The sequence below is a fragment of the Carcharodon carcharias genome, chromosome 9 (genome assembly GCF_017639515.1).
Source record: "Carcharodon carcharias isolate sCarCar2 chromosome 9, sCarCar2.pri, whole genome shotgun sequence".
Taxonomy (NCBI): domain Eukaryota; kingdom Metazoa; phylum Chordata; class Chondrichthyes; order Lamniformes; family Lamnidae; genus Carcharodon; species Carcharodon carcharias.
In genome coordinates this window covers 146,258,284-146,279,386 of record NC_054475.1, presented here as the reverse complement: position 1 = coordinate 146,279,386, position 21,103 = coordinate 146,258,284, and the positions used below count along the sequence as shown (strand labels likewise).

General features: G+C 40.4%; 1 protein-coding gene across 2 annotated transcripts in view; it reads left to right on the top strand.

Annotated features, from left to right (window-relative positions):
- Window positions 1-19,678, top strand: part of LOC121282309 (transmembrane protein 164) — a 149,547-nt gene extending 129,869 nt beyond the window's left edge. For both annotated transcript variants that reach the window (XM_041195972.1, XM_041195973.1), the window contains exon 6: window positions 15,379-19,678. In XM_041195972.1, the coding sequence (XP_041051906.1) occupies window positions 15,379-15,585 (207 nt within the window). In that variant the 3' untranslated portion in view covers window positions 15,586-19,678. The remainder of the gene's footprint in view (window positions 1-15,378) is intronic.
- The last annotated feature ends 1,425 nt before the right edge of the window (window positions 19,679-21,103 follow it).

Here is a 21,103-nt window from a genome sequence, read left to right as displayed (position 1 = left end):
CTCTCCTCCTTTCCTTCATTTCCTATCTCTTCTGAACACCTTGTATCTGGGAATACTTAACACCTAGTTCTGCCCTTCCTTGAGCCAGGCCTCTCATCATTACATCATATTTCCACTAGGTAATCTGCATCAGTAACTCCACAATCTTATTTACCATACTATGCATTTATGTGAATGTATGGAATAACCCTGTATTAAATTTTGTTACTTTCTCCCTCACCATGGCTTTAACTTACTATTCTCTATACTAGTGCTATCTGTCCCTCCCAGTATTTTGTGCACCTTGGTATTCCCCTCATTTTTTCTTGGTTCCCATACCCTTGCTGATTTAGTTTAAAGCCCTCTCAACATCCCCAGCAAAACGCCCTACAAGGAACCCATCTGGCTTGCACCAGTGCCATCTCCCCCAGAGCCAGTCCCAGTGTCCTCCCTCCTGCACCATCTTTCCAGCCACACATTCATCTGCCTTATCCTCCTATTTCTGTGCTCACTGGCATGTGGCACTGGGACCAATCCAGAGATTACTACATTTGAGGTCCTGCTTGCTAACTTTCTACCTAGCTCACTAAATTCTGATTGCAGGACTACATCCTCTTTCCTATGTAAATCGTTGGTTCCAATGTGAACCACAACCTCTGGCTAATCACACACACACCCCCCAGCACCCCGCCAGAAGAATGTCCTGCAGATGCTCTATGATATCCTTGACCCTGGCACCAGGGAGGCAACATACCATCCTGGAGTCACGTCTGGAGGCACAGAAACACTGGTCTGTTCCCCTAACCAATGAATCCCCTATCACTATCGCTCTTCCTTCCTTGACTCCTGTACAGCCAAGCCACTCATGGTGCCACAAACTTGGCTCTGGCTGCACACCTCTGAGGAATCAGGGCCCTCACCAGTTTCCAAAACGGAAAACCGATTTGTGAGCAGGATCCCAGGGGACTACCTCTCTTGGACTGCCTGGTGGTCATCCATTCCCTTTCTGTCTTCAGACCCTTAAGTTGCAGTGTGACCACTTCTCTGAACATGCTATCCATGTAGCTCTCAGCCTCACGGATGCTCCACAGTGACTCCAGCTGCCACTTGAGCTATGAAACCCAGAGCTCAAGTTTCTGCAGCTGACAGCATTTCAGGCACATGTGGTCAGCTAGGACACCGGTCCTTGACTTTGCACATATCACAGGACACATGTTACACAGGACACATGTTACACATGACTGAGCTGCCCTGCCCTGCCATGTCTTAACTCTACTTCCCTTACGATAATTTTATTCTACTTGGCTTATTTATATTACTTTGTCCATAACACCTACGGACAAGGGTAGTTGTGAAAGATGTAGTTTCCAGCTCTTGTGACAGAAGTATACAGTTGCATGCCCCTGGGGTTTTAATATGCAATGCAAGTTTACTTTGGAATACTAGAGTTGCAAGGTCCACTTATTGGAATGAGCAATGCAACTGAACCCAATACGAAACTTACAGCTGTCTGGATGTTTGTAACACCTACCTTCTATTCAATTAGTTTCATTTTACTTTTAAAGGAAGTAGGTGAGAACATTGCAGATGCTCTAACCGTAATCTTCCAAAGTTTTCTTGATGTAGGAATTGTTCCTTTTAGATTGCAGAGTTGCACACAGCACTCCGTTATTTAAGCAGGATGAGAGGAATTATAACAGAAATATAGTCCCAGTTAGTCTAAAATCATCAAAATTACTAGAGTTTATAATTAAAGATAAAGTTACTGAACACCTTGAAAATTTTCAGCTATCAAAGGCAGCTGGCATGGGTTTACAAAGGTAAAGACAAAATACTACAGATGCTGGAAATCTGAAACAACAGCAAATGCTGGAAAAACTCAGCAGGTCTGACAGCATCTGTGGAGAGAAAGACAGAGTTAACGTTTTGAATCCATATGACTCTTCTTCAGAGCTAAGAGAAGTAAAAATGTGGTGAAATGTATACTGTTTAAGGGAGGTGAAACTGGATAGAAGGCCAGCGATAGGTGGAAGCAAAGGAGCGATTGCTGAAGATGTCATAAACAAAAGGTCAAAGGGTGTTAATGGTGGTGGTACTGGCTAAAGGGGATGCTAATGGTGACATTAAGGATAGAAAGCAGAATGTGATAATAGCCAGACAAGGGTAGGCACTCTGGAAAGAACAACATGAGCAAGTGACAAATGGCCCTAGTAGGGGTGGGGAAAAAAGATCAAAAATAGGCTAAAAGGTGGGGATAAAACAATGAATGAAAATGAATTTTTAAAATAATAAAAATAAGTTCAGGAAAATTAATTTAAAAATAAAAATGAATTTTGAGAAAAGGGGATTTTAAAAAGGGATGAGGATGGAGAAGAGTGTTCGTGGTCTGAAGTTGTTGAACTCAATATTTAGTCCGGAAGGCTGTAAAGTGCCTAATCAGAAGATGAGGTGCTGTTCCTCCAGTTTGCGTTGAGCTTCGCTGGAACATTGCAGCAGGCCAAAGATGGACATGTGGGCATGAGAGCAGGATGGGGTGTTGAAATGGCAAGCGACAGGGAGGTCTGAGTCATGCTTGCGGACAGACCAAAGGTGTTCTGCAAAGCGGTCATCCAGTCTGCCTTTGATGTCTCCAATGTAGAGGAGACCACATGGGGAGCAACGAAAGCAGTAGACCAAATTGAGGGAAGTGCAAGTGCTGTTTCACTTGAAAGGAGTATTTGGGCCCTTGGATGGTGAGGAGGGGGGAGGTAAAGGGGCAGGAGTTGCCCTTCTTCCCTTCTGTGATCGCATGGGAAGGTGCCATGGGAGGGGGTTAACGTGTTCGGGGTGTTGGGGGAATTGACCAGGGTGTCCCGGAGGGAACAGTCCCAATGGAATGCCAGCAGGGTGGGTGAAGGGAAGATGTGTAAGATGGGTTTACAAAGGGTGGGTCATGTCTAAAGAAACTGAAAATTTGGAAGAGATGACTAAAGTAATGTGTAGCAGATTGTCTATAGATGTTATTTATATGGACCTTCAGAAGGCATTTGATAAAGTCTCATTGAGAGCCTGTTTAAGTTGAAGCTCGTGGAATTGAAGACAAATTATTGAATTGGTTAGAAAATTGGCTGAACAGCAGCCAATCTGTAAGTAAAACAATAGGGATAATGGGAAAGTATTTTAATTAGTAGGGTGTGACTTGTGGTGACCCACAGGGATCGGTGTGGGACTTCAACTATTCACTTTATTGCATCATCCAAGCCGTTAATAAATAGAGAGACACATAGCCAAGCTTGTCAATGATGCAATGATTGGTGATATTGTAAGCTGTGTAGATGGAAGCATAAAATTACATAGAGATACAAATAGATTCAGTGAATGGGAAAAACTCTAGCAAAAAGATTTCATTGCAGCCAAGTGTAATGTCATTTACTTTGAACCTAAAATGATAGATCAGAGCACTTTGTAAATGGTGAATGTTGAACTATATAATTTTGAACATTGGACATAGAATGAATTACTTCAAAATTACTCCGCAAGGTCAGGGAGACATGTTAGGATGTGGTAAAAATGCAAATTTCCTTCTGACTGGAAGGCTGGCTGCCTGAAACACATCCTATTTCAAGCATTTATTATTTGTGACTTTCTGTGGTTTTATAGTTTGCTGAACTAACGGACATCATGGTGCCAATATCCTCATTCTGTTTACTTTATAAGTACAATAGATTGGGTAATCTAGGCAAAAATAGCTTTGAAAAGAAGTAAAACAGTTGCATGTGGAAATAATTGTAACATTTTTTATTTGGTTCATTCAACATTTTTTTAACCTATTATCTGGAGAGTTAACTATAGAATCAAATTTATGATGTACATGAGTGTCTTCACAATATCAAAAAGATATAGCTCAGTGTGGTCTGAGCTAATAAGGTCATTAAATATTTAAGGAAAACATAATTAAACATGGTACTAGGGGAGTGAACAAAGAAGCATTGGAGGTCCAAAGAGATTTGAGGATCCAGGTACATAGATCCTGCCCATGGCCCTTTTAAGGGACAAAATATAACCAAAAAGGCTAGTGGAATGTTGGCCATTCTATCTAGAGGAATAGAACACAAGTGGGTCAAAGTTATTCCTCAGAGTACTTTGTTCAGTTCTGGGCAGCACGTTTTGGAAAGGATGTATTGGCCTTGGAGAGAGTGCAGTGTAGATTTATCAAGATGGCAGCTGGATTTCAAGGGTTAAATTAAAAAGTGAGATTACACAAACTAGGATTGTAGTCTCTGCAATTTAGAAAGTTAAGGATAAATTTATTTGAAGTTTTCAAGATATTAAGGGGAAAAGATAGGGTAGATGGAGAAAAGCTATTTATGCTGGTTGGGAAGTCTGGGATTAGGAACATAGTCTTAAATTTAGAGCCAAACCTTTCAGAAATAAAGTTGGGGAAAACTTTAGACTCTCAGCATGACAGAAGTTTGGAATGGTAATTGATGCAAGATCAATTGTTAATTTCAAACCTGAGGTTCTGGTTAAATTATTAAGGGATGTAGGACAAAGGTGGGAATGTGGAGTTAGGTTGCAGATCAGCCATGAACTCATTGAATTGTGAACTGACTTGAGGGGCTAAATGGTCTACTCCTGTTCCTGTGTTCTTACCTGGTATCGATCACCCCTCAATCTATCTAATGTAAATGTCTTTCTGTCTACCTGAAGTTTCACGCAGGGTTTATTGTACCTGACTTCTTTCGGTGCAGTCTTTCTCCCCTGCGCTGGTCCTATGAATCCTATAAATAATGGATTTATTACAAAAGTAGCATCTCCTGTTCTGTCGAAGGGTCACGAGGACTCGAAACGTCAACTCTTGTCTTCTCTGCCGATGCTGCCAGACCTGCTGAGTTTTTCCAGGTAATTCTGTTTTTGTTTTGGATTTCCAGCATCCGCAGTTTTTTGTTTTTTCCTCTTTTGATGTCTGCCACATTCCAGCTACCTATTTACTCTGTTGTCTTGGTGAATTTCTCTCCTTTACCAAACACTGGAAATAATTCATAGAATATTACTTCATATCCCCTAAATTCTGAATTTTGCGATTATCCTTGTGTACGTGTGACTTTAAGACCCCTAAATTATTTCTTTCAATGTTGTTTACACCCCCAGAGCCATACTTAATTAAGTTTTCCTTAAATATTTAATGATCTTATTAGTTCAGATCACAATGAGATATATCATTTTGGTATCAAGAAGACTCTGTAGTTTTTCAGTCACTCATGTACATCACATAAATTTGATTCCAGTTAACGCTCCAGGTAATAGCTTAAAACAAAATGTTGAATGAACCAAATACAAAATGTTACAATTATTTCCACATGCAACTAATATACTTTTTAAAGCTCTTTTTTTCCCCAGATTACCTAATCTTCTGTATTTATAAAGTAAATGGGATGACGATATTAGCACCATGATGTCCATTAGTTCAGCAAACTATAAAACCACAGCAAGTCGCAAATAATGTTTGGAAAATGAGTGTTTCAGCCAGTCAGCCTTCCAGTAAGAACAACTTTGCATTTATATAACACCTTAACATGTCTCCCAGACCTCACATTGAATGAATTACTTTGAAATTATTTGCATATGATAAATAGTGGCAGCCATTTTTCATGCAGCAAGGCCTTGCAAGCACTAAGAATGTCCAGTTAATGGTGCTGTCTGAGGGAGGAATGATGGGCAGGTTGTAACTTTATCAAATAATGGCATGGAGCCTTTAAAACTCAGCAGAACAAGGCTTTGTCTAATATTTCTTCTGAAGCATTTGTTTGATTCTGCATTGAAGTGTCAGTCTTGTTAAAGTCCCAAAATAGGCCTTAAACCAAAACCTTCTGACTGGAAAAAAATGAATGCTACCAATCGGCCCAAGCTTACGCTGTTACAGTGAAAAGCTAATGTGAATTTAGCCAACAGAAAATCCTTACTAATATTTCACTGAGACTTCCTTAGAAATTAATAAGATACTGTAGAAAGCAGGTGGCTCACTAAACTTTAATGACTTTTATAGCATTTCTCTTGACAATCTGTAGAGATGCCCTGAAGGCGATAGAGATTTGTAGTTAACATTAGGACTGGAATGAAATTACCAATATATTGAATGGAATCTTGTGCCCTCTCACTGCCAAATTTGGTGGTGGGGGGGCATTGAATCAGGTGTAAGAGTGACAGGTGGGGACTCTCACCTTCCTGCTTCTGTCCCAATTAAGTCTGTGGTGGGAGGGCCGATGGCTGGCCTTCAAACCCCCTACTAGTTGAGGCCCTTAAGTGGGACATTAATATCCACTTAAGGGCCTCATCTTCCCTCCCTCCCTCCCCTAATATTAAACCAATGCTGAGTTGGGGGGGAGTGGAGAACTCGCCATGCAGAGAGCACAGCAAGCAAGCCCTGGCGTGTTTGCTTGCAGAGCTCATGGGGTGGGGTGCTTTGTTCAATGGCACTCGGTGACTGATGAGGACCTGGCATTGGGAAGTGGGGAGGGCCTGTTGAGGTCCAGCACTTGCCTTTGTTGTTGACCTGTTTTTCCAATACCAGTGACCACCCCCCGCCCCACCCCCCCCAACCCTGCAACCCCTTTCTACCACCATTTGCCCGTGCCTGGGTCCCTTCTTGATCAGAGGCCTCGGATGGATGCAATACCAGCAGTAGCCAGTCCTCACCAGTGGCACTGCTGATTATGGAGGACCTGCTGGTCTCTGATTGGCCAGAAGCTCTTGGCGGGATTTCTGCCCTCTGGGTCCTTGATCTGGTGAGAAGACCCGTCGCTGGCCTGTGAAGTGCATGATGGCACAAGATGTGGCAGACCTTCTCAAAAAGAAGTGACATGGTACTCTTGCTGGCTCTTCAGCCAGTGGCCAGGAGTCCTGTCGCCTCCAAGATTCCATCCATTTGTCTTGAGTCAAAGATTATGCATTGACTTAAGAGACAGCAAATTCGCAAAATATACTTAGATGAAAGGCTTTTAGCATTTTGGATTTCACCTTTCAAGGATTATCTACCATTAATATCTTTAAGGCCTTGGCTTCAAGGACCCTTCTTAATAACTTGCTCTAACTCATGTTTGTCCTCTGTACAAAGGTTACATAACATTTTTAGGAGTTTTTTTTATTGCAGTGTAGTATCTTTCCCTGATGTCCTGGGTCTTCCCTATTTCCTTTGTCCTTTGATTACCATTTTGTTGCTTGGCTTGATAGCCTGGAGCACATTATCTAACCAATTGAGATACATTTGCTTTGCTAAATATCTAATGAAGGCCCTTACAAGTCAGGAATAGCAAAACTCCATCACTAGTTCATGGGTTACTTATGAATATTTCAGCTAGCCAGTCCACTGTGGCTTAAAAGCATGATTGCCTCTGGCAGTACCTGACTATTAGACAAACATGCCATTATCCGCTACTTGTTTACTTTGCTACTTTCTTGTGACTTCAGAGCTGTTGTAAGTGTACAGGCTGTCTATGATTCCTCACTTCATCTTGGAACTTTTCTGTCTACTCGTGCAGTGCTATATGTAAACACTCTGTCAAAGTCAACTTGACACCATTCACATTTGTAGTGTATGCACATACTGATGATCTCTTGCTATATACAGCAAATTATAGCATCTATATATAGTAACTATAGAGAAATTTATTTGTGTATATGATGCGTGTCTGAAAACCCTAATCAATGATTTCATTCTGGAGCATCTCTATGTACTTGGATCTAGGCTCATTCAACATAACTCATTAATGCATCAGTTTTTAGCTATGATTCACTGTAAATTAGCAGCAACATTATATTTTTAAAGCCTCTAAATGCCAGCTGGAATAATGGCAGCAGAAATTAAGTATTAGCACTGAAAACAGTCTAAAGAACATGGAATTATATCTAGCTGTTTAGATGCAAAGCCATTATCTTCATGTTAAGAGCCACAATCCCAAGCAATGTTTTATGCAAAGACCACTTAATGATGTAACTAATTGCATTTCAACATGGCGACTTGCAAGTCTGTAACTGGGATCCTCGAAAGGGGCCCCCAAATTCATGTGGAAATTAGTTATTTCTGCAGAGGAAGATGAGGCAACCCCCTGTTAAGTAAAGTTCCATTCCAATTGGGCCACTTCAATTTGGGATAAAAGCCAGAGTAACTATGTTCCAGTATAATTAGCTAGCTGCCTGTTTGATGAAGAACACAAACAAGAACAGTGAACCTTAGCTTGGTTAACATCACACTGTCAATTGGGATATGAATTTCACAGGGTATTTGAGTCAACCACATTGCTGTGGGTCTGGAGTCACATGTAGGTCAGACCAGGTCAGACTGGCAGATTTCCTTCCCTAAAGGACATTAATGAGCCAGTTGGGGGGTTTTACAACAATCGACAATAGTTTCATGGTCATTAGACTTTTAATTCCAGATTTTTTTTATTGAGGCAGGAAGGGGGATCCCTCCACTGGTTGGAGTCATGCCTAACACAAAGGAAGATGGCTGTGGTTGTTGGAAGTCAGTCGCCTCAGCTCTAGGACATCACTGCAGGAATTCCTCAGGGTAGTGTCCTCAGCCCAACCGTCTTCAGCTGCTTCATCCATCATAAGGTCAGACGTTGGGATGTTTGCTGATGACTGCACAATGTTCAGCACCATTCACGACTCCTCAGATACTAAAGCAGTCCATGTCCAAATGCAGCAAGACCTGGACAACATCCAGGCTTGGGGTGACAAGTGGCATGTAACATTCCCACCATACAAGTGTCAGGCAATGACCATCTCCAACAAGGGAGAATCTAACCATTGCCCCATGATGATCAATGGTATTACCATCACTGAATCCCCCATATCCTGGGGGTTACCATTGAGGAGAAACTGAACTGGACTAGCCATATAAATACTGTGGCTACAAGAGCAGGTCAGAGGCTAGGAATCATACAACAAGTAACTCACCACCTGACTCCCAAAAGCCTGTCCCCTGACTCCCAAAAGCCTGTCCCCTATCTATAAGGCACAAGTCAGGAGTGTGATGAAATACTCCCCATTTGCCTGGATGAGGGCAGCTCCCACAACACTCAGGAAGCTTGACACCATCCAGGACAAAACAGCCCACTTGTTTGGCACCATATGCACAAACATTCACTCCCTTCACCACTGACACAATAGCAGCAGTGTGTACCATCTATGAGATGCACTGCAGGAATTCACCAAGGCTCCTTCGATAGCACCTTCCAAACCCACGACCACTACCATCTAAAAGGACAATAGTAGATAGCTGGGAACACCACCACCTGGAAGTTCCCCTCCAAGTCACTCACCATCCTGACTTGGAAATGTATCACCATTCCTTCACTGTCGCTGGGTCAAAATCCTGGAACTCCCTCCCTAATGGCACTGGGTGCACCTACACCACATGGACTGCAGTGAATCAAGAAGGCAGCTCACTACCACCTTCTCAAGAGCAACTACGGATGGGCAATCAATGCTGGCCCAGCCAGCAAAGCCCACATCCCATGAATGAATAAAGAAAATTGATGGGTCAGAGACAAATGGTAACAGGAAATATTCAAAAAGAAAGAACAAATCTAGGATCTATAAACAGTTAGCAGAATATCATTGCCAGGAAAGGTATAGAGAAACAAAACCTAAAAACCAAAAATATAATAAAGAGTAGTTAGCAGGGATTTCATAAGGATTGACCAATGTTATTGAATTCTTGTCAGTCGTGTCAGCCATGACTCAGTTGATAGCATCCCTCTTGAGTCACTAGGTTCTGGGTTCAAGTCCCACTTGGGGACTTGAGCACAAAAACCAATGTGGACACTGCAATGCAGTACTGAGGGAGTGCTGCTCTATGGGAGGTGCTGTCTTTTGGATGAGATGTTAAGTAGCTGTCCCATCTGCCTGTAAAGATCCTATGACACCCTTATGAAGGAGAGAAGCTGAGTTATCGCTGGTGTCTTGGCCAATATTTATTCTTCAATCAACGTCACCAAAAACAGATTATCTGATCATTATCACATTGCTGTTTTGAGAGAGCTTGCTGTGTGCAAATTAGCTGATGCATTCCCTGCGTTACAACAGTGACTTGATTGGCTGTAAAGTGCTTTGAGGCATCTGGTAGTCATGCAAAGTATCATATAAATGCAAGCCTTTGTTACTACTTCAAAGAAAAAACAAAGGGTAGACCAGGCTGATTCTGTTAATGTAACATGTGGTCTTTCAAAAGACCAAAAGGTACCACACAATAAATTAATGATGACAATCAAAGCATGTGGAGCCAGGATATAAGTGGGAGAATGAATAACGAAAACTAAGAGTAGAGGTTACAGATAGTCACCAAGACTGGTGGTTGGTTGCAAGTGGTAGTCTGCAGGGATCATTGCTGGGATCACTGTTTACTGTTTACCATTTACATTAAATCAGAAGTATAATATCAAAATTTGTGTAATCTGCTAATTTGAGGGTTATGGTTAATGCTAAGAAAGACAGTGACAAAATGCACGAAGACATTAATAAACTTGCAGAATGATGTGTAACTGATAAATGAATTTCAATAAATGAGTATAAGGAGTTGCATTTTATTAGGGGGAATAAGGAAGCCTCCTTTTCCTTGGAAGTCTAAATGGGATCTTGGGTACAGCTTCAATATCAGTAAAATTAGCTGTATGGGTTAACTAAGTTTAATGAATTCAAAAGCAGAGAAAAAATAAATTTGTGCAATGCATTGGTTAGACCACACTTTGAAATCAGAGCTGTTCATACTATTTCATGTTACAAAAAGGATATAGAAGCACTGCAAAAAAAATTTTCATGGACGATAGAAGCAGGAGGGTACTGAAGAGGCTGGGACTTTTCTTTAGAAGAGAGAAGACTGGGAGGTGACAGGATAGAAGCTTTTAAAATTATTATGGGGCTTGATAGAGTAGACATTGAGAAGATGTTTCCTGTAATGGGTTAGTCCAAAATCAACAGCTGTAAATATAGATTGTTGCTCACAAGTCCAGTAAGGAGTGTGTAAACATGGAATTCGCTATCTTGTGGAATAGTTGGGGCAAATGACATAGATGCATTAAAGGTAAATCTAGAGAAGTATACAGGGAGAAAAGAGTAAAAGATGGGATAAGATGAAGTAAGGTGAGAGGAGACTTGTGTGTAACATACAGTTTTTATAACATAAATTAGCATGTAAGTATAGTAAGCAATGAGGAATGCAAAAGAAACATTGGCCTGTTATTGCAAGGGGTTTAGAGTACAAGAATAAAGAAATCCTTGCTACAAAATTGGATTTTGGAGGTACCAAACCTGGATTACTGTGCACAGCTTTGGTCTCCATATTTAAGGAAGGGTTTACTTGCATTGTAGGTGGTACCCTGAAGCTTCACTAGATTGGTTCCTGGGATGAGAGGGTTTTCCTATGATATGCTGAATGAATTGGGCCTGTGTACTCTGACATTTAGAAGATTGAGAGGTGATCTCATTGAAACATGCAAGATTCTGAAAGAGCTTGATAGGGTAAACAGGCTGTTTGCCCTGGTTGGGAGAACAGGGGACACAATCCACAGGTTTAAGACTGAGATGAGGAGAACTTTCTTCACACAAAGGGTTGTGAATTTTTGGAATTCTCTTATCTCAGAGGTTTGTGGATGTGCCATTGCTGAATATATTTAAGGCTGAGACAGAGATTTTTGGGGTCTCGCAGAATTGAGGGATATAGGAAGCAGGTGGGGAAAATAAAGTTGAAGCTGAAGATCAGCCATGATCAAACTGAATGGCAGAGCAGACTTGACATGCCGTATGAGCTACTCCCCTTGATTCTTATGTTCTTTTATAGAATTGTGTGAAATCTGCACCATTGTAGGTTATGGATGTGTGCATACATTGGCCACATTCTGATTATTGGTGGTAGATGAGTTGCAGTTTGCTCTAGTTAAACATTGGTAAGACTGAAAGTGTTGGAAATATTCAATAGGTTTGGCAAAATCTGTGGAGAGAGAAACAGAGTCAACACTCGAGTCAAATACAACTCTTCAGAACAGAAAAAAATGTGTTCTGCATTTCACACCAGGTCCCATTCACCATTCATCCTAATTGTTCCGATCTACATTAGTTCCAAGCATGCTATCCCACCCCAACAACCTGCCAGGCTTATCTTCATGGTCTCCTTTAACTTTTAAACTCTGCTTTCTTTCCTTTTAATCTACCCTTGTGTTGCATCCCCTACCATTAGCAGCTGAACTTTTAGCCAGCTATGCACCAGTCTCTGGAATTCCCTTTGGTTCTCCACCTTACTCTACTGCTTACAACCCACCAATAGGACCAGGCTTTTAGCCATTTCACCTGACTTAATACCTCCTCCTTTTAGCTCCGTCTGTTTCTTTCTGATTATCATTCTGTGAAGGTACTTCTGGATTTTGTTAAACCAGTTAATGCTGTTGTATAAGTGTAAATGAGTCTTGCAGTGTTAGTGCCATTGGGTATGGAAGTTAAGTGTGTACTTCTGATGTGGCTATTTTTCATTGTGATAATGTTGTTTAAATTCATTGCCATTTATTGGATATTCTAGAATGATGGCTCCCATTAGCAGAGTGTAAGTATGGCCAGCTGTACAGAGTAGAAAATTTGAATTGTTAAAATTCTATTTTACTCTGGTCAAGAGAGCAACTATATCCCTCCTTCCTAAAAAAAAAACTATTTGTAAACCTACTTTGAGTAGGTCTTAACAAAGGGAAAAAAGACTTTAATTTAGTTATGGTCTCAGAACATCCCAAAGTCAATGAGTCATTTTTGAAGTGTATTCATAGTTGTAATATGGAAACCATGGCAGCAAGCTCCTACAAACAGCAATGAAATGAATGCCTAGATTATCTGATTTGGATGGGGGAGAATTTTCGGCTCGGCGAGTGGGGGTGAGGAAAACTTCACTGCTTTTCTTGGGAAAAATGCCATGTGAGGTTGTTCAAGCCCATTTGAGAGGGCAGATGGGGCCTTGGTTTAACAACTCCTTTGAAAGATGGCACTTCCAGCAGCGTAGCACTCCCTCTGCATTGCACTGGGAGTATCAACCCAGCTTCCATGCTTAGGTCCCTGGAATGGGAACTTTTAACCCATAAGTGAGCATGATAGTATTGAGATGAGGAGGACAATTAATATCATTGTGTTTTAGTCTGGAATGTCAGGTGATGAAAGCCATTAACGTGCTGTTGATTTACAGAAATAAAAAGTGGAAAACTTTCATTTATATAGCACCTTACAGCTGCCAAAGTTATATTATAATGTAGGAAACAGCAATCAATTTGCACACAGCAAGCTCTCTCAAACAGCAATGTGATAATGACCAGATAATCTGTTGTGGTGATATTGGTTGAGGGATAAATGTTGTTCGGGGCACTGCGGAGAACTTCTCCACTCTTGTTTGAAAGATGGTAATGGGATCTTTTAATCCACCTGAGAAGGCCCCCAGCATAATGTCTCCTCTGAAAGATAGCACTTCTGACAATGCAGCACACCCCTTAGTATTGCATTGGTGTGTCAGCCTGGATTATGTGCTCCAGTCTCTGGAGTGGGGCTTGAACCCACAGTCTTTTTCCAGAATAGAATCTCTCCCTGTTCACACAAGGGGCCATAATTTCCAAGCTCTCCAGCATCTGATTTGGGGGGGGGACTATCCACTGAGCCAAAGCTGACAACAAAAAGTAAATGAACAAGAATGGTTTTTATGAATTGGTCTATTGAAGCTTTCTTCGGGAAACAGGCAAACCCTAAACATACCCCCTTAAGACCCCAAACCCAAGATGAAACAGAGGAAGGGAAAATCCACTTTGACAAGCTGCAGCTGCAACAGATTCCAAGGTGTCCTAAATAAAGGTCCTAGATCCCAGAGTAATCTGAAGTACTGGACCCATTTGAAGTCGAGAAAACTAATCAAGAACACAATTTTCCCTCACGTAACAAGGGTCATTGGAGTGACTAAGAGAATAAAGTTAATGTTAGTTTGGAAATGCTGATGTTTTTGCTACCAACTTTGTTGGTGGGGGGAGGAAATGATGCAATAGATTTTCTCTGCATTCATCTTTTTCCAGAATAGAATCTCCCCCTCTTCACACAAAGGGCCATAATTTCCAAGCTCTCCAGCATCTGATTTGGGGGGGGGGGAACCCCAGTGATGCACTGGGGAACCCCTCTCGGAACTTCAAAAGTAAGGATTTGCACAGCAATTGCCCTGAAGTGCAAACGTCCTCTGGGAACCATCTGAAAATGTGATTTAAATCGCGAACTTCAGATGGTTCTGGCTGTGTTACACAAATAGTTGCTCAAAAAAAGTTAGAAGAATTAAAACCTCTTTTTTAACTTCTGGGTAACTAGTGCAAAGACAAAGCCCTGCCCCAACTCCCCATGGGATTCCACCCCCAACCCCGGACTCGACCAACCCCAGCCTGACCTGCCTCTTTTCCCCCACCCAACCCAACCAGACGCCCACCTCTTTTTTTACCCCCATCTCCCTCCTGACCCGGCTGGATCACCTCCAGACCTCCGACACCACCCCTCCCCCCAACTTGACCTCCGATCTCCTCCCCACCACCACCAAATTCCTGTCCACTTACCTTAGAGACTTGCCTTCTCCCTGGTCTTTTGATCTAAACTTACCTGGTTTTCGTCAGCTATTGCTGTTTTTAAAAAAAAGAAAACTGCATGTTCTTCGATCCAAATCTGCTGGACTGTGACACTGGGCTGCAGAGACAGCTGCACTGCCTGGATCTCGCCTGGCTTAAGTCGGAAGGTCGGGTGAGAGGCACGGAAGAAATTTAGTAAATAAGTAATTGGACATGGAGTGGCAAACCAATGCTAATTGCCACTGCATGGAAGTTATCTCCTTCGCTATTCTTCCTGCAAAGCAGACTCCCCCTCCTCCCTATTACACCATCAACAGTGTTTGTCTCGCGCTTTCTCTGCCCTATTCAACAGAGTCTCTCCCTTCTCTTTTCTATTTCATAGACCACAGTATATCAAATCAAGGGCACCATATTCTAGCTGCAAAATAAAATCTCCCATTTGACAGGGAATAAAGTACAAGGCTACAAATTTTTTTTCCTATATATACTATATGCTCCAGACAGAGGAAGAATCCTTCAAACAGAAACTGCACTACCTAGATTTAGTGCTCTTATAAACTCTGTCAAAACTGATGACCATGAAGAAATCCTTCAAGCAGGAAGCTATCACTTAGTAAATTATTTGTTTGTAGAATAACTCCACTTAAGAATGCAAACAGGAGTCTCTTCTCCTTTCCCACCCCACCCCTCCACACAATGATGTTTTACTAAACCGTTTTTGTGTCTTGCTTTCGGCCCACAAAATAATGTGGCCTTTTTTTTTCTGCAAATGTAGCTTTGACTGTTTTGTTTTATTTTCAAGGCCACAGAAGTTAACCTGAACAACATGCTTTGTCCTGCGATATCAGACCCTTTCTACAGCTCCTGGTATCGGGTCTGGGCATCAGGACATCAAACATTGATGACAGTGACACATGGGAAGCTGGTCACTGTCTTGTTCTATGCAGCTGCTCCTGCTCGCAAGTACCTGGTGGATGTGATCAAGCTGCCATTGAAGAAAATAATTTGAAATGTTGCAGCTGATATTACCTGGCTAAGCAAATTATTTAGACAACTTTCTTTTCAACTGATGGCAGAAGATTTAGAAAGGTATTGATTTAAAAAAAAACAATTTATTTTATTGGCTGCAGCCAGTGGCAAAATGGTGGCCTTAAGGGATCTTTTGTACTTTTTCGATACATAGTGAAACTGAGTGTACTTTGCACCTGAGATTTACAATTTCAGATTTAAATGAACAATCGCAAAGGATAATTATCATGATACAAAGTGAACTACAGTGAAAGGTACAGAAAATAGTTGAGGCAGGTTTTCACTCTTTTTGCCTTTCCATGTACAGTCTCAGTCATGTGCTGCTATCCAATACATTCCCACCTAAATAGTTTTTGAGTAATCATTTGAAATAAAATGGTCAATTAGATGGATTATGTGCCTCCATCAGCTTGGAAATATTAAGTTATTGGGTTCAAAGAGGCTGATGGAAATTGATGTTTTATTATATAGACTTCCTTCTCACCCAGTTAACTTAAGGAAGTCAGTTTATTTAAGTATTATGTATAAATGCTACAAAAATATTGCAAGATCTCTCTGATTAACTGTGTAAGGATGTTGTATTTGGAGTCAACTCACATTAACTCTTCTTGCTTCATCTTTGAGGTTTACTATTTCTAGGGGTATGATGTTTTGACCATATCCTGGGCAGGAGACTGGGCAAGTAACTTTATTCCAGGCTTCAACCAACAGTGTTCTAGACTTTATTACTGCTTGGGGTGACTCTTCCTTGCTATAGATAATGTCTGGTTCCACTTGGCATTTCCTATAGATGGCAGGGCTATAACTGAAAACTTTGTCTAAGAACTTGCAACATAGGTCTGTAGTGCCTATTTGAGGCAACTATTTGTTGTCCCTTATCACTAGGTTTTTAATTCCCTCAAGTTACATTTACACAATTCCAAAGATTTTGAGAGCCATAAAAAGATTTTGTCTTCTATTGCTACATTACTGCTATTTCCCAGAGAGTTTGTTTTAAGTGTATGCTGCAGACTGGGTTTAGATGGATTCCAGTGAGAGTACAGTTGTAGATAAGAATACTGGCGTGTTTGCAATGATATCTATATGCTTGTATGTGTCGTGGAGTTTTTAAAGATCATAACTTGTGATTAAGTTACTACAATTAATTCCCTATTGTGAAATGTGAATAGTCTAGTAAACTTGGCTTAAAGAAACAATTCTAAAAATTACTTGTACTTCAATGTGTTTGTCATCAAAAATTTAAACTATCTTATATGTGGCATGTACCTAGTTAGCCAGTAACACTATCTTGGTTATATAAGTAAAGGTTGGCTTTGTGTATATAAGGCAACCTTATTCCAAAAAAGTCAAATGTTAAAGCTATTTCTTACACACTTAAATGTTCTAAAAATTTTCCTTTTTTGTAATTTCTATGTAAGACAATTTTTACAGACTTAAAAGGTATTTGAGGTTGTGCTGATACACTTTATGTAGAAATGTTCACCTTGACTTTGGGGAGGTTTGTCATTCTCCCTGATTTGATACTTCATATTCTTTTTGAGACATGCAAATGGAAAACAGTGTGCAGTAGTGGGGGAGGAGAGAGAGGTGGAAACAAGTAATAATCAGTGTTTGACTGGCTTCTTAGCTCAACACTGTTTCTTGTCCCATATCTACTAACAATCATTTCTCCTTGCTCCTTCATCCTCCATTCCATTTGTTGCAAATTATTTCCACACTCCATTGCAAGGCTTTCAGGCCTTTTTTTTCTAAAGATCTATCGGTTTGTTCTTGTGGAAATCCCATACTTGGGTTCAGTATTGGAAAAATAGGAGATGAGTGGACCTCAATTTCCCCCTCTCTTTCACCAATCATTTCAAATGAAAGCAATTTAGAATTTCTTGTCATCTATGTAAAAATTAACAAAAGTGTGTTTCAGTATGCAGAGAATGGATGCAGTTGGAAGTATACAAATATTTTTGTATGGTAATTATCACATTTTGTTCTTTTGTAACCTTTTTGTCTTTTGGGCATAGGGATTGTATTTAAAATAGTCTATACAAATTGGTCTTTTTATGTAGTGTATTAATGTTTTCTGCCCTTCCCTCAGTTCAACTCTGGACATTCCAGTTCATGAATAGTTTTAAAGTTAGTCAATGTTGCTTCTCAGGTAATGCAGTAGAAAGCACATTAGAATGTGGGATCATGCTTTCCTCTTACTTCCAGACAGGTTTTCCCTTCCACCAATCACCTCATTCAAATTACTGAAAAAGCAATTCACCTAAAACTTATTGTGCCAGGTCAGTCCTCTGGTAAGTTTAATGCTCCAACACTGTAGCTGTCCGTCAATATAACATTTCTTAAAATAATTAAATTAAATTTCCCCCAGTGGTTTCTTAGATTAATACACTATTTGGTTTCCAATTATGTCCTACAGACCAAAAAATCCTAGTTCTGATGCCTAATCTTGTGGTGTTAGCTGGTTTGAACCAAAGTGATCATGGCACACTACAGCTGGGATCCCGAAGCCTGAACTAGGAAGCGGGGTGGGGGAAAGAAGTCATGATTGCCATTCATCACTATTCATTGATCTTGCTGGGCGGTATACATGTACAGATATCTGATGAGGATAAGATTGGACTAGGCAGTGTTGCCCTCTATAATTAAAATAACTAACTGACACTCAGCTGATACTTTCTAAAAGCAAAAAATGAAGGCGAGGAGACCACCCAGCCTATTAATTTGGGAATGTTGTTTGCACCAGTCAGATTTTAAAAAAGGGACAGTGGAAGCAAAATGAAACAATTAAGTCCTGGAATTGCTGTACATTTGCTATTCACTAATGTCACAACATTGGGAAAATTGTGGGATTTGGGTACAAAAAAAATTACACTCCAGAATCTAATCTTTAATACTGTTATTTATTAAGCATTTTGTCAGTGTGAACATAGATTCGATTAAGTATTAAGGACACAAAGTTTTAAATATTACCAATCAGTCACAAAATAAGGCTCAATTTTTTGAACTTGACCATTGCAGTGCCATAAAGGTTAAGGGTTTTTGTATATATAGGTTGGTTAAAAAGTCATAAAGGGAATGTCTTTATTGTAATGCCCAAAATTTTATGGGGGCAAGGGATTAGAAGAGGGAAGTAGATCACATTTTGAAAATAATTTTTGAATGGGCATGTGCCTTTAGGGCACACTTTTTTTTGTAAAAATGGATTCTTTTACATTGCTGTTAAACATGGCATCTGAAGACATTCCAGATATACAGCAAGATCTCTAAGTAGTATTACAGCTACAACTGTTAGTAAATGGGGCTTTTTGCTGATGGCTGCCAAAGCTACGAGCAGCAGAAATGGAGTTGTGGGGGAAAAAAATGGATAAAGCTGCAAGGTGTACAAAATAAGTTTTGACACTGAATTTTCGCAAGCGTCTATAAGAATTTTTGTAGAAATTGTCAAATATGATCACAATCATGTGGCCTTCTTTAAATATATCTGCAAACCATTCAGCGGTATTGTTTTCCAACTCAGGGAGCTGAAGAACTGCCTGGAGTCACCTGGTCACTTATACTGAAATAAGATGAATGTAAAGATGCTTTTTGTTCCTATTGATATTTATTCTCTGGTCACTCCATTTTGCTGCTTCATGCTTGTAAATCCAAGATGCCAGGAAAACCTGTAATTTGTAATTGTGATACATTTTAACATTTCAAATGGAAATATTGTATCAGTTCTTTTGAGAGATTCCTGATCTTTCATTTGTGACTGAGGTTTGTAAATTTACTTGAAGGTTTGGGGGTCTTGCAAATAGGATAAAATGACTTCCAATCTTTTAAGCTTTCAAATGACAAAAACAGCAAAACAAATCCCCAGCAGTTCTGGCGATGCCACCAATTGAGGCATGCCACTTGTGTAGGTTTTTTTTTTACTGCTTGCTTCGAGCTGCTTTTTTAAAAATTATGAACAGTTCTGCTTGTGTAATAAGATTCCAACAAAAGCATATTCTGTCACAAACTGCACACTTCTGGTTTGCTTTGTTTATATGTTTATAGAAATTGTTTAATAAAAAGTTAGTTTGTACACTTCATACAAGAGTGTGTGCAATTATTACTTTTGTCATCAGACTTCAGCCATAGTGACAAATAGTACAAATTCTTGCAATTATTTTCAATATAGGGCACTGTACAGTTTCCCAAGTTGTGAGGGAGTTCATATACATGGAGACTCTTAGGGGCCCTTTGTCCTGACTGCTGGAATGACCCTCTGACAAGAAATTCCTCCTCACTTGTCTTAAATGGGAGACCCCTCCATTTTGAAACTCCTGCCTCCTAGTTGTAGATTCTCCCACAAGGCAAAACATCGCCTCAATATCTACCCTGTCAAGCACCACCACCACCAGCCCCGCCCCCCCGCCCCCCCCAGAATCTTGTGTTTCGATAAGGTTACCTTTCTCCTTTCTAAACTCTTAACTATTGACCCAACCTGCTCCACATTTCCTCATAAGACAACACCTTCATCCCAGGAATCAGCCGAGTGAACCCGGAACTGCCTCCGATGCAAATATGTCCCTCAAGTAATGTGACCAAAACTGTATACAGTACTCTAGGTGTGATTTCACCAATGCCTGTACAGTTGTAACAATTCCCTACTTTTATACTCCAACCCCTTACAGTAAAGGCCAACATTCTATTTGCCTTCCTAATTACTTGCTGTACCTGCAGGGTAACTTTGATTCATGTACAAGGGTACCCAGATCCCTCTGTACCTTGAGTTCTGAAGTCTCTCTCCATTCAAATAATATTCTGCTTTTCTATTCTTCTCACCAAAATGGGCAACATCATTTTTGAAAATTATACTCCATCTGTCAAATTTTTGCCCACTCACTTGTGTTATGACCACAGCAGATGTTGGTTGCTGAGCAAACTAAATCCCAAAGGGAAACTTACCTTTTTGTATTCTGAAAATGAGAAGAAAATATACTGATCTCAGCAGCAAGTCCAGTGACACATTTTGATTTTAAAAATTAAAAGTAAAAATTTTATAACAAAAAAAGAAAACTTAAACACAAGATTACAGTTAAAATTAGCCTTACAAAACATTCCCCCAAAAGACTCCCTACTTGGTCAGACCCACAAGTAAACACTTTGCAGGCAACATATACTTATAAATGTTTAACTGTAAAAATTCAGTACTATTACCCAAGGAAAACTGCTGTAGCTTTAATAAAGGCATACCACATGACCTCTAAAACTCCCCCACTCTGCTGTGGAAATCCAAGACTTAAGAACAAGACTGCTTTTTGCAGCCCAAAATGTTTCTGGCTTGACTGGATAGCTGATTTTAACTGCATCTTCTTGGAGCCTAGAGCTGTTTCCAGGTGATCTTCCTCATAGCCAACAACCCATAGTACCCCTTTCATCTCATGTTCCATTGTTCTCAAGCCTCTTTGAAACTCAAATCCTTCCAAATATAAAATCTTTAATGTTTCTATTTTGTCACTGCTTTTGGGTAA